This window comes from Dipteris shenzhenensis, chromosome 31 (genome assembly GCF_047967505.1).
Source record: "Dipteris shenzhenensis isolate YYH24624 ecotype China chromosome 31, Dip_SZ_1.0, whole genome shotgun sequence".
Lineage (NCBI taxonomy): Eukaryota > Viridiplantae > Streptophyta > Polypodiopsida > Gleicheniales > Dipteridaceae > Dipteris > Dipteris shenzhenensis.
Window position 1 is genome coordinate 31,194,007 of NC_141626.1, and position 12,604 is coordinate 31,206,610.

At 36.9% G+C, this 12,604-nt stretch overlaps 1 protein-coding gene across 1 annotated transcript in view; it reads left to right on the top strand.

Annotated features, from left to right (window-relative positions):
- Nucleotides 1–12,322, top strand: part of LOC147881337 (NAD(P)-binding Rossmann-fold superfamily protein) — a 36,862-nt gene extending 24,540 nt beyond the window's left edge. The window contains exons 4-6 of the mRNA XM_087369803.1: nucleotides 8,070–8,152; nucleotides 8,374–8,527; nucleotides 11,962–12,322. Of these exons, the coding sequence (XP_087225929.1) occupies nucleotides 8,070–8,152; nucleotides 8,374–8,527; nucleotides 11,962–12,197 (473 nt within the window). The 3' untranslated portion in view covers nucleotides 12,198–12,322. The remainder of the gene's footprint in view (nucleotides 1–8,069; nucleotides 8,153–8,373; nucleotides 8,528–11,961) is intronic.
- Nucleotides 12,323–12,604: the final 282 nt, after the last annotated feature.

The following is a 12,604-nucleotide window of genomic DNA, read 5'->3' on the forward strand; positions in this document are numbered from 1 at the left end:
TCATTTTTTAATAGTATTGTTTAATTGGTATCTAATTGTTTTAAAATTTTATTGTTTAAATTAAATTGTTGAAATGGTATTTAAATAGACGCTCATTGTTATAAGATTAATTGATATCCAATTGTTTTAAATTTATATTGTTTAAATATGAACGCTCATTGTTTTAAGATTAATTGATATTTAATTGTTTTAAATTCTCATTGTTCAATTTTTATCGCATATTTGTTTGTGTACAGAACATCATGTCCTTTTGTTCTGTACATATCCAATTGTTTTAAATTTATATTGTTTAAATTGAGTTGTTTAAATGGTATTTAAATGGACGTTGATTGTTTTAAGATTAATTGATATTTAATTGTTTTAAATTCTCATTGTTTAATTTTTATCGCATATTTGTTTGTGTACTGAACATCATGTCTTTTTATTCTGTAGACACCTGTCATCACAATACACGCATACTTCCATAGTTGAAGAACATGACCCCGAATGTAACAGAGATAGGGAAAAAAGCCAATTGACTAGAGATTACGTTATCATTGTAATATCCAGACCATGAGTTAAATGAGTCGCAGGCAAAACATTCATTGCAATCAACGTCTTCGTCTACTGCAGTTTAGACATCCTTCGGATGCTTCACAGTCATGGATTCAGGAGTTGAGTCAATCTGATGCTTTAATAACTCTATAAGTTGCTTCACCAATTGCTTTAGCTCAGTTATCTCTAGCTTGAGATTGTACTGGACGAGGTGGCATTTGACTTTGTGCAAACTCATGCCACCTCTTCGCTTCTGTCTCCTATTGGCTCAATTTCTCGAGGAGAGAATTTGCATATACCTTTAGCTCTAAGACAGCTTCTTGAAGTGCTAGATTCAGCTCTTCCCATGTGAATGTGATAGTCTTCCTCCGGAGATCATGTACATTGTGAACCAACTCTTTAGAGCTGAAGTCCACATCCTCGCCTCGGACAAATTGCATGTATAACATTTTCACAAAGAATAATAGACAATCGACGTGATAAGGGGATGTCTAAACACTTTGAGGTAGATCCTATCAGTGTTTGTCATTTCATCATTCGTACACTTGTCTACCTTGCATCGTCCCTTTCGAGACTCGCTCAATGATACTATATTGAATGCACATCTTCAAGGAAAACCTGCTTCTTGATTTTCTTCCATTGAAGGAATGCAGGGTTGGTCCCCTTGCTAGTTTTGACAGCAACACGTCACTCCGGTTGGATCCATCTCCAGGGCTAAGACTCGCATTCGCTCAAATGCTTTTTGAGCTCTCTCCTTTGTTGCAACCTCCTCTTGTTAATTGTCTTTTTTTCCTATCTTTGTTACATCCGGGGTGTTGTTCTTCAACCATGGAAATATGCATGTAGTGTGATGACAGGTGTCTACAGATCGAAAGTACACAAGCAAAAATGTGATAAAATTTAAAATAATTAAATATGAATTAATCTCAACATTGAGCGTCCAATATAATTTAAATAATACAAATTTAAAACAATTGGATATCAATTAATCTTAAATAATGAGCGTCCATTTAAATACAATTCAAACAATAGAAATTTAAAACAATTGGACATCAATTAAATAATATTATTTAAATAATATAAATTTAAAATAATTAAATATCAATGAATCTTAAAACAATAAGCATCCATTTAAATATTTTTTAAATAATCTAATTTAAAACAATTGGATATCATTTAAATAATTTAATCACAATTCGTCTATATCAATTAAATTTAAAGCAATGAGCGTCATGTGTAGAAATTTAAAATAATTGAATATCAATTAAATAATACTATTTAAATAATATCAATTTAAAATAACTATTAGTTAATCTTAAAACAGTGAGCGTCCATTTAAACAATTTAATTTAAACAATAGAAATTTAAAACAATTGGATATCAATTAAATAATATCATCTAAATAATTTAATTTACACTTGTCTATATCAATTAAATTTAAAGCAATGAGTGTCATGTGGAGATATCAATTTTAAAACAATCACAAACTTCAATTAATGAAAAGTTGAATACATAGATACAAGTACATGAATAAGATAGTGCCACAGGCATAGTAGCTATTTAATGTCCAATACAAATATATGTTCATTGTAATTCAAATACAACATATCCAACTATAGCCTTGGGTTCATCTCAATCATTAGTCGCATGCCCAACTGTGGATTAATATTCAACTTACTCATTCTTTCTCTCACATCAATCATAGCAGCACGTGCAGTTGCTTTCTTTTTCAACATAAGATTCGCAATAATATTTATACGAGATATTCGAATAGAATTTGTATGTAAGCGTGTAATTCAAATACAACATATCCAACTATAGTCTTGGGTTTATTTTAATCATTGGTCGCATGACCAACTATGAATTAATGTTCAACTTGCTCATTCTTTCTTTTGCATCAATCATAGCAACATGTGTAGTTACTTTCTTTTCTAACATAAGATTCGCAATAGTATTTATACGAGATATTCGAACAGAATTTGTATGCAAGCGGTAGTTTACTTTCACATATACATCTAGAAACTCTTTTCAAAAGGTGAATATTTACTTAATGATCCAATCGAGAGAGTATACATAGGAGGCCTTCGAGTATGCATTGGAGCATGTCGGATTCAAAATCTTCGGAGCCACCGACTCTCTCAGTCTCTTCCTCTTTCATTACGTTCAGCTTTCCTCGACTCGAACTCTGCCTCATGCATTCCCTAGGGCCTAGTAATAAAATTAGAAGCTGGTCTAGTCTCACCAGCCTTTTGCATGAGACCTCAATCAATGACACCTACTCTATGACAATGGTCTCTCGTAAAGTCCAATATAATATTTTCAGCATGTAGATCATAATGCACAATCCTTGTAGTATAAACAACAAACATTGCATCCACAAGGGTGTGCACAATTGAGGGAATATGGTTTAGAAATCCTTGTAATCTAGCCATGTCATTAGCTTCAATTTTTGGATCCTCTCTCGGGTTTCTGATCACTCTTTCTTGCTTCAACTTGAGATGTATACGCCTATATGTATCTTTGCGAAAAGGTAATTGCATTACCATATTCCTTAGGGTACCGCCATTGAAATATGGAAAGATAGTTACCCATGAAGTCTCGTCTGTCTTACTCAGCGATATTTACTTCGTCTGAAAGCTTGTTTCACAAAAATTTCATGGTTGTATAAAGTCTTATTTGAAGATAATTAAAGTAAGTTTAAAGCCTACAGTATTTTGTATAAAGTCTTGTTTTAAAGTATGGACATATGTTGGAAATGACTACAAATTCTATTCCTCATTGTCGATTGTTTGTACTTGGACATTAAGCAAAGCATCTCTTTGATTAACTTTTGATTTCAAATTGTCTTTAATCTATTTCTCCGTTATAACTGCTCTTTGAATCTTCACATCATCGTCCAATTGTTCATCGACTTAACAGTCATAGGACTACGGTGGAGCTTGCTCTTTGTAGGCACTAGACTCAATGTTTAACAGGATACGATTATTGTAGTACATATATATCAATTTCTCAGCTCGATCGACCAACAAATGATTTCGAATAGTACTATGCACATACTTATACGTGCTCCAATTTCTCTTCGAACTAGAGTTTGAAGCACATTCAGCAAGTACGTGCATTGTCAATGGCCTCAAAAGCTCACAACCCGTACCATTCAACATCCATCACTTTCATGTTGATTGTTATTTGGCCGTTTTCTATACAAAAGTGCCGTTGAATCTGTCCTCTTTCAATCTATATTTGATAAACTCTGAAATGCATTGAGCAGCTTGGTCTTTGTTCAGGTAGAACGTATTGACTACTTAATAGAAGTTATCCATGACTTCTTGTTCAGTCTCAGGCTGCATATTCTAGTACTCCGAGTCCAAAAGATATCCTACACTATGCAACGGACTATGGGCAGATACCCACCTTCGATGAAAATATTTTCACAACACATTGCGTTTTCTTCTATTGTATGGTATTCTCCCTATGGACACAATCGATTCTTTCAGTATTTTTGGGTCTTGCAGGCTCTGTTATACATCCCACCAAATTATCCATACTTTCTCCACATTAGGCATTTTTGTGTCAAGAGCTCTGATAGCATATATCACATGCATCATTTCATGGTATGTGTCTCCTACGTTCTTCCAAAACAAGTCTTTCTCAACTAATTTTTGAATCTCTTTCCACCTTCTATAGAGGGTGTATGAGAATGTCTCTTTAATAGGATCTTTGTTTTTCAACAAAGCCTCAAAAACGTAAAAGTGCGTAGCAAATCTTTTTTCCACCGGTAGCTTTAACATTGAATTCATATGTGATCGAAAGATGCCAAGGACTTGTTGTCTATTAAGCACAAATTTTGCTATTCTGTGAGCATCTTCGATAGGCTCCTTGAACCACTGTGTATCATCACTCTTGTGCTAATCCCGCAAAATCAAATTCAAGCAGTAGTATATATACATTGGTAAATCCTTTTAATTTCTTCACCTGCAGCTCGATAATTTTTTGCATTATCCATCACCACTTGTACCACATTTGTTGCTCCCACACTATTAATAACATCAACATTAACGTGTGCTATGTAAGTACCCATCTTAATTTGACCAGAGCTATCAACAGCTCTTACAAAGTGTTCGCCACAAGGTGAGACAACCATTACGTTGATGAGAGGGCGATGTACTTTTGACCAACCGTCACTCGCAATCATACATCCCGATAGATTAAGATTATTTAAGACTACTCGATTGACTCTCTCTTTTACCTCTTCATAGCATTTGTCTAGCAAAGAATGCATGGTATTGTAATAAGATGGAGGAGTGAAACCAGAACTGAATTCACTAATCTTCTTCCATGCATGTTTCTATGGTTGCTTGTCTACCATCGACAATGACGATCCTACGAAGAATATTACCTTTGCAAGTGCATACTGCGCATCTTCAAATAAAGGCCCTTGAAAGATTTCATGCAGGAATGTTTGCCTCATCATTGAAGAAGGTATTTGAGAGGAACTCGGATCTTTATTTTGATGCATCCTTTCATTGACATGTATATTGGACTATGAATTATTTGATTCGGTCTTTATTTTCAGATCTATTCTGTCTACATTAATGTGCATCCCACTGGCCACATTATCACGTGATGTGTTTGTGCATGCAAAAGCAATGTCAAGCCTTGTTCCTTGACAACATCCTTTCTTCTTTTCTTCCTTAGCTATTTCTTTCCTAAGCCTTATAGCCAGTCTCTGCCTATTAGGATAGGTGCATTTTCTTATTGATTTGAAATTACTGCCAAAGAAGTGATCTCTAATATGTGGGGCTCCACCACTCTTTTGCACTTTATAGTACTTACACACCCAGTCGTAATACTTGCCATTTAAGTTATCGACAAATTGTCACTTAGCACCAGGTAACTTTTTGCTTTGCGTTTTTTGACTAGGATTAGACTCCGTAACCATTGCTTGTAGTCTAGAGCCTTGTGACAAGCGTGGCTGACGGACTTGCACTAAACTAGGATCTGTACCGTCTTCCATTGACTCCTTTGTTTTAGTATAAGGCCTAATTATCACAAATCCCTCACGAGAGTCAATAACTTTCAACTTGTAATAATGACTAAGGATTCTATATCTTTTACATTAACCTTTATCACCTGATTTTCCATGAACACATTTAAGCAATTAACTCATATTTCATAGAGTTTACAGTATGAACATGCAACAATCAAATACTAAACTAACATTTTACAAAACCAATAGGCAATAGCACTTACATATACTCTAAATAATTAAAACATTGCAAAATCAAAAAAACATAAGTTTTTGCATACTTGAGACCTAGTAGTAGTCAATAATCTTCTCTCTGGAGTTACCAATGTATAATTTGAAAGCCTCTCTATTGTCTTCACATGTGGTCCTATATAAAAATTATTATTCAAAAATACATGCACGCAGATTGTAACACAAGCCTAATAATACAAGATACACATGATTCAAATAATAATAACACAATAGTAAGCTTTTCTTTAGGACATATACTACCTAGAATAGGACACAAGGTCCAAAAGTCAACCACACAACAAAACATAAATGTAACTAAGACGAATGGCCTCCTCAGGGATTAGTTTTGCTCAACTCACTATAGGACAACTAACCTAAGATTCATCCACTGCACAATACCTATGTCAGAAACGTCACACGAGGACTACTACTGCCCAATAATAGGACTAGTAGCTCACAATACATAACAAATAGCATACAATCACAAGCAACACATGAGAATAGATATTAGGGCTACTCTTGCCCAAAGAAGGACAAATGGCCCAAATACCTAAACACAAACTCTACAATTAACAAACTGAGTGTCAAAGGTCCTTGCAATAATGCGTATCATGGACTATCCTTGCTTAATAAAGGACAAATAGCCCAATCCGTGTAACAAGCTAGGTCTCATCAACACTCTAAAGAAATGTCTGTATCAAGGCCTTACCAACACAGCCCAAGAGTAGGACAAATGGCCCAATCAACAAATCATTTCAGAGCTTAGTTCTAAGAACAGTTAACAACCAAACAGCCCTAGCAAGGGTGTGCTACCCAAGGAGTTGTCTCTATACTCTTTTCAAATTTGGGGACGTTTATATTATGTATTAAGAAAGCTCATCGAGATTTAGTTATCTCTTGGCGGGGCTCGCTGGGCTATTCCAATAGCCCATCGGGAATAAAATTGTCTAGTGGGATACTTGAATATCTCGACGGGATAAATAAATAGCCGGTTTATCGGTTAATCTTTGATCGGTTATGATAATACACACGTTATTAACGTGAGTTTACAACGTAAGTACACAACGTTAATAACATGTTCACGTTTACGATATTATGTTAACGTAATCCCTGGTATGAGGATCCAAGGACCTTCTAGATTAGTATTTGCAAAGAGGAGTTTTCTCAAAGAATGGAAAGAGAATCCTTTCTTATCTGAGTCCTCCTCTAGTTTACTTTGGCATTTTTGGCCACCACCGAGGATTTTTCATGCGGTGTATTTATTCCTCAAGTCTTTACTCATGTACTGATTTTTTTAATAGTTTATGGAAGTCACTTTTATGGAAAAAAGGGACTCATAGTATATCATGAAAGTTTGGGTAGCTAGACGTGCGTGCTTCCTTTGGTTTGTGCATATGTTATAAAAATTTGTATGTCTTTCAAGAAGATTAATTTTGTCAAGAATAGTGATTTAGAAATGGTTGCAAAACAAGTAGCGTTTTTTGTCGAGTGAGCGGCAGTAGTTCGATGGTTTGACAACACTGCAATTAATACATGTTGGTGCTGAAAAAACATTTATGGATGGAATGCACCGATTCTAGACCTCATAGTGCCATTGCAATGCTCTTGACAGGTTCTTGAGTGTTGGAGTAGAATAGTTGAAGGAATTCATACAAACACTCACGATGTATCATGAACACAGGGTGGTTGGATGTGGGATTGTGCCACATCCTTTTTGGGTTTGGCTTTGTATAAAACAGCATGACGTAAGAGTCTTTTATTTGTTTGCATGCGTGAGAACTCCTTTACCCTTGTGCGTCCTTGGATGCATTTGCAATTGCATTTGAATTTTATATATTAGGCTAGTAGCCTAATAGATTAGTTATGTATGTTGTACAACAATGGCCTAATATCAAATGACTTGGGAACAAAAGAGAGTGGATGGAGCCTACAAAAGGTGACATGTTAGTCAATAAGGAAAATGCATCCGCCTTTGCATCAAAATAGCAATTTGAATCTAGGATGTGTTCATTTGACTTGGATTAAGGGAGAATTGCCTTGCCTTTTCAAAAAATGATGTTAATATATCGTGAAAACTACATTTTAAAAGGTGGCAATGTATATTGTTCTTAGTCTCACAGATCATTGACGAAAGGTAAATCTACAACTTTATGTGGGAGAATTAAATTATTGGTTGTTGCTGACCTTTGTACAAGATAAAAGAGTTAAGTCTCTTTCCTGCTCAATCTCTGCTGCTACAGGTCATTGAGTGCTCTTTTTGTGGATGGAATGGCTACAGAGACTAGCCTAGACAAGGTGGATCCTGATAATTTATTGCGTGCATACAAAACCAATGCAGTTGGGCCAATAATTGTTGCCAAGGTATGGATTTGAAGTTTCCTTCTAACGAATTGAATGCTCAAGAGAAGATTACAATTAGAGATATATCTCATTGCAACACCTCTTAAGCCTTTTCATAGGCAAAATAAACTACTAGGCTATATAGAGGATTCTAATGTGCATTATGCAAAATTTGAATACTTTACCAGCATGCTTTTAAAAAAAGTTTCTTTCCTAAAAAGATGACCTCTCTTTCTACACAGCATATGTTGCCACTTCTCAAATTAGGAAGAGGCGAAGGTACTGGAAGAGGAGCAGCAGTTATTGCAAACATAAGTGCTAGAATTGGGTCAATTCTTGATAACCAATTAGGTGGTTGGTATGCCTATCGAGCTTCAAAAGCTGCACTTAATCAATGTATGTAAGCAATCTTGGGCCGTTTCCTTGTAGATCTGCTTCTTTGTATGTTTTGAGATAAGAAGTTGTCGTACAAAAGAGCTGAAACGCTAATATGGAGCATGTGTTTGTTTGATTCATTCTATTATAGTTGTTAATCCTAGGAGTCGATGCTAGGAGTGAGTATGAGAAGGGAAGAAGGAAAGAAAGAAAGATGTATTAACGTCTAAACAAGAGACCTCAAGAGTCTATGAAACCAAATAAGTTCAATAACCTCGATGCTCTATAACATGAAAAGGAAACAATCTAACTAAATTAACAACTCATGCTAAAAAATACACTCGTGATCATAAAGGGACCATGGGCTATATGTAACCCATATCTATCTCTTGTTGGATCTTGGGCTATATGTAACCCATATCTATCTCTTGTTGGATCTCGATCAAAATTGAGCTCCATCAGGTTATCATAGAGGGGACTAATCAATGATGTGGTTAAATTTCAATGCTGTTATCTCTCATCATGGGGCGTCATCCCTTTGTCCAAGTATGCATAAGTTATCCAAGCCTCAATGACTTGTGTCAATTTCCCTTTGTCCTAATTCTTCTCAAGCTAGTGAAGGCTCAATCGTGCAGATCTAACGGGTAGTTGATCCCACGCGGGGGTGAGATGATCAACTGAGTGCTGGATAGTGGTTCTTGTCATGGAGCAAAACAAGGTTGTATTTATGTTAACAACTATTTTTAATTATTTCTGCTTTCCCTTATTTGCTTATATATAAATGTTGTGTGTAACTGGGGTGTCCTGTGGAATTGGTTAACAGAGGTCCAGCCACAATTATTGAGGAATTGGTTATAACAAGGCCCAACCCTAGTTACCTATGTGTGGTGATCTAATTTAGGTTAGGTGGGCTCCAATTCTTGAGCTAGGACTTGGGATCATCCTGGCTGATGACCAGGTCCCATTGAGATCAAGCCTCCCCTCGTATGTCTCTTCGAGAACTCAAACACAAGGGATCATTCATAACTCATTGAGGATAGGATATAAGGAATTGACGAACAATGCATTAGGATGTTTGCTCATATTGAGGAATTGATGAAAAATGCAACACAATCCATGAGCTGGCAAGAATGGATGTTGTAAATACTTCTAGGGATAACCTCACCAAGAATGTGCACATGTTGTAGTCACGTATTCTGTGTTTATCGTGTGTATTCAATAGGTCATGCTTTTATAGGAGGGAAACCTTGGTAACCAGGCCAGTTACGATGGTGTTACATCGCTAGGTCCTTTCACCTGATTTTTGCAATTATTACAAAACAACAAATCTGTTTTTTTAAACACTTCATTTCCTTGAGCAAAGACTAGTGCACCATGTAACACTTTTGGCAGATACAACCCAGAAGTGCCCAATGTGATGAGCAACACTGCTCATTCAAAGAAGAAAGTGACTTGGGTCATATTTGCTCATTGAAAGAAGAAAGTGAAGTGGCTCAAGAATATGACTAATTTTAAGAAGAGTAGTGGTGACTGAAGGTACAAAGTGGTATCACATGGCATCCCGTGTGTATAATGACAGTTGTCATGGAGCATTGCTTCGAGAGAACTTTCAGTATCGTATCTAAAGGGCAGAAAGCATTTCAAAACAGGGGGATGACAACACCCCCCCCCCCCCTTTTCCCTCTCCTGTCATCCTTGGTAGTTCATGCTGCCCTAGAGAACCTCCCCACCCATCCAAATCAGTCCATCCTGCCTCCTCCCTACCAGGTGACACTCTTCTTACAGTAGCCCCATAGCTCGTCTCCCATTCCATCATCCCTCTTGTTGGAGCCATTCTCTGCTTCTCTAATGTCTGCCTCCTTCCTCCTTAACCTTTGCCAGGCTTATTGCTGCCTCTAATGCCTGCCTCCTTACCCTATGTCAGGCTTATTCCTGTTTTGTGAGGGTGCTTGTCTAGAGATTCGTGCTATTCTACTTGAATTTAGGCTCTGAATTGCTACTTCAGCTCCGTCAGTATAATTCTTGCTGCCCTGATTCTGTCCTAATTTTATCCCTGCGTTGAGAGCTACTGGTTGGACCTGATCAAGGCATTAAAGGCTCTCTTTACCATCTTTTATTGCTGTCCTGAATCTGTCAGAGATTACTGTTTCTGCGCTGAGCCTTGAGTACTGTTTTCATTTAAGCCAATTATTGCCTCTGTTTTGAGAATGCTGCCTTTAGCTTGTTAATTATAAAGGTTCGCCCCATGGAATATTACGAGCTGGAAGTCTCTATCCAGAGAGACAAATTTAGAATTTTTTCTCCTGTAGCAAGTCCAAGCTTCGATGTCCAGAGGACCTATAAGCCTGAAACTATTGTCCGCAATTCAGAGTCTCTTGTTGCGAAGCCTTTTGTGTTGCTAATGTATTGGTAGAAATGCTGTAATCAATGCTGTTCTGGAATTGAGAACTCACTGGGGTGATGACCCTGGGTACTTATTTTAAGTGTTCTTTGTTTGGTTCAAGAAAAATTGGGCATGGTTCACTCATGCTGATCTGGTCTATATATACACATACAAGTTTGCTTGGTCTTGGTTCCAAAGCCTTGTTTGTTGTCAAAGATGGATTGTGTTGCAATAAGGAAGCCCCCCACCTTGGCCCTTCAACTATATCCTGTCTATTAATTTCTATTCATGTGTGATATAAGAGGGAGAAAAAAACCTTAAGAAATGTTCCATCTGAACAAAGGGATCCATACAGTAGCAAGATCCCAGTTTGTCCTAAGAGCTTGAAGGAAACTGGGAAGCAAACCCATGGAGGAGCATAAGAATTTCAATTGTCTAGAGGGCCAAAGGGATCCATACAGTAGCAAGATCCCAGTTTGTCCTAAGAGCTTGAAGGAAACTGGGAAGCAAACCCATGGAGGAGCATAAGAATTTCAATTGTCTAGAGGGCCTACTCTCCTTATATATTCTCATCGATCTCATGTAGGAGAAAGGGGGTTGTCTATTCTATCATCCAGGGTGCTCTTATCCACTAGCTTGTGATGTCCATAGTGATCTCTAGGGCATGCTCTCCTTTTATATCCTCATTGATCTCATGTAGGAGGAAGGGGGTTGTCTAGTCTATGATTGAGGGTGCTCTTAGCCACTAGCTCGGCGATGTCCACAGTGATCTTTTGTGATAATAGGACTGAACGGATAGGGAAGACATGCATGGAACATGGATATGTGCTTTTACGCATCACTTCAAGATGGTTGGATCCTCCTTTGTAGGTCTCCTCTTGCTATGGTACTAGAAGTTCATATGAAAAAAAACTGAGATACATGTGTGTGGAGGGATGTGATTACATTAGTGTGAGTGTGTGTGTGTGTGTGTGTGTGTGTGAGAGAGAGAGAGAGAGAGAGAGAGAGAGAGAGAGTTAGTTAATTGAATATTGGGGTGTTTCACGTTTGTTTTTTACTTTCCACTGTACAGTGACAAGGACGCTAGCGGTTGAGTGTTTACGCCGCAAAGACCCTGTTATATGTGTGTCATTACATCCAGGAACAGTGGATACCGATTTGTCAAGGCCTTATTCACGCAATGTTTCTCCAGAAAAGCTTTTCAGCCCTGAATTGTCAGTGGGAAAACTTATCAAGATAATTGACTCACTTAAACTGGAAGATTCGGCTAAATTTTTTGCATATGATAGGCAAGAGATTCCATGGTAAGGCTTGATAGTACCAACAAATCTGTTATTCAACTTTTCAAAAAACCGTTAAGTTGCTTTTTATTCATCTTCACTCTTTTCATTCACCTTGATGAGAAAAACATTTATGTCCAAAGTTTTATGGTAAACAACCCAATTTTGGTGTTTTGTAGCTCTCACTTTTCTATTTTCGTTAAGTGCTCCTGTAGAAAACTTAACTTTCTTGATTATGATGACTCTCGTGTGTTGACTTTGACTTTGAGAGCTACGACATTGTTCTTCACACATTATGCTAAAAAATAGCAATGCAATTAGTACATTTATGTAGCTTGAGCCATTCATATTGATCCTTAGGCATAGATTAAGGAACAATTATGTGATCCTTAGCATTTTCTTCTAAAGTGAGGTTTTTTGGGACATCACTTGGAA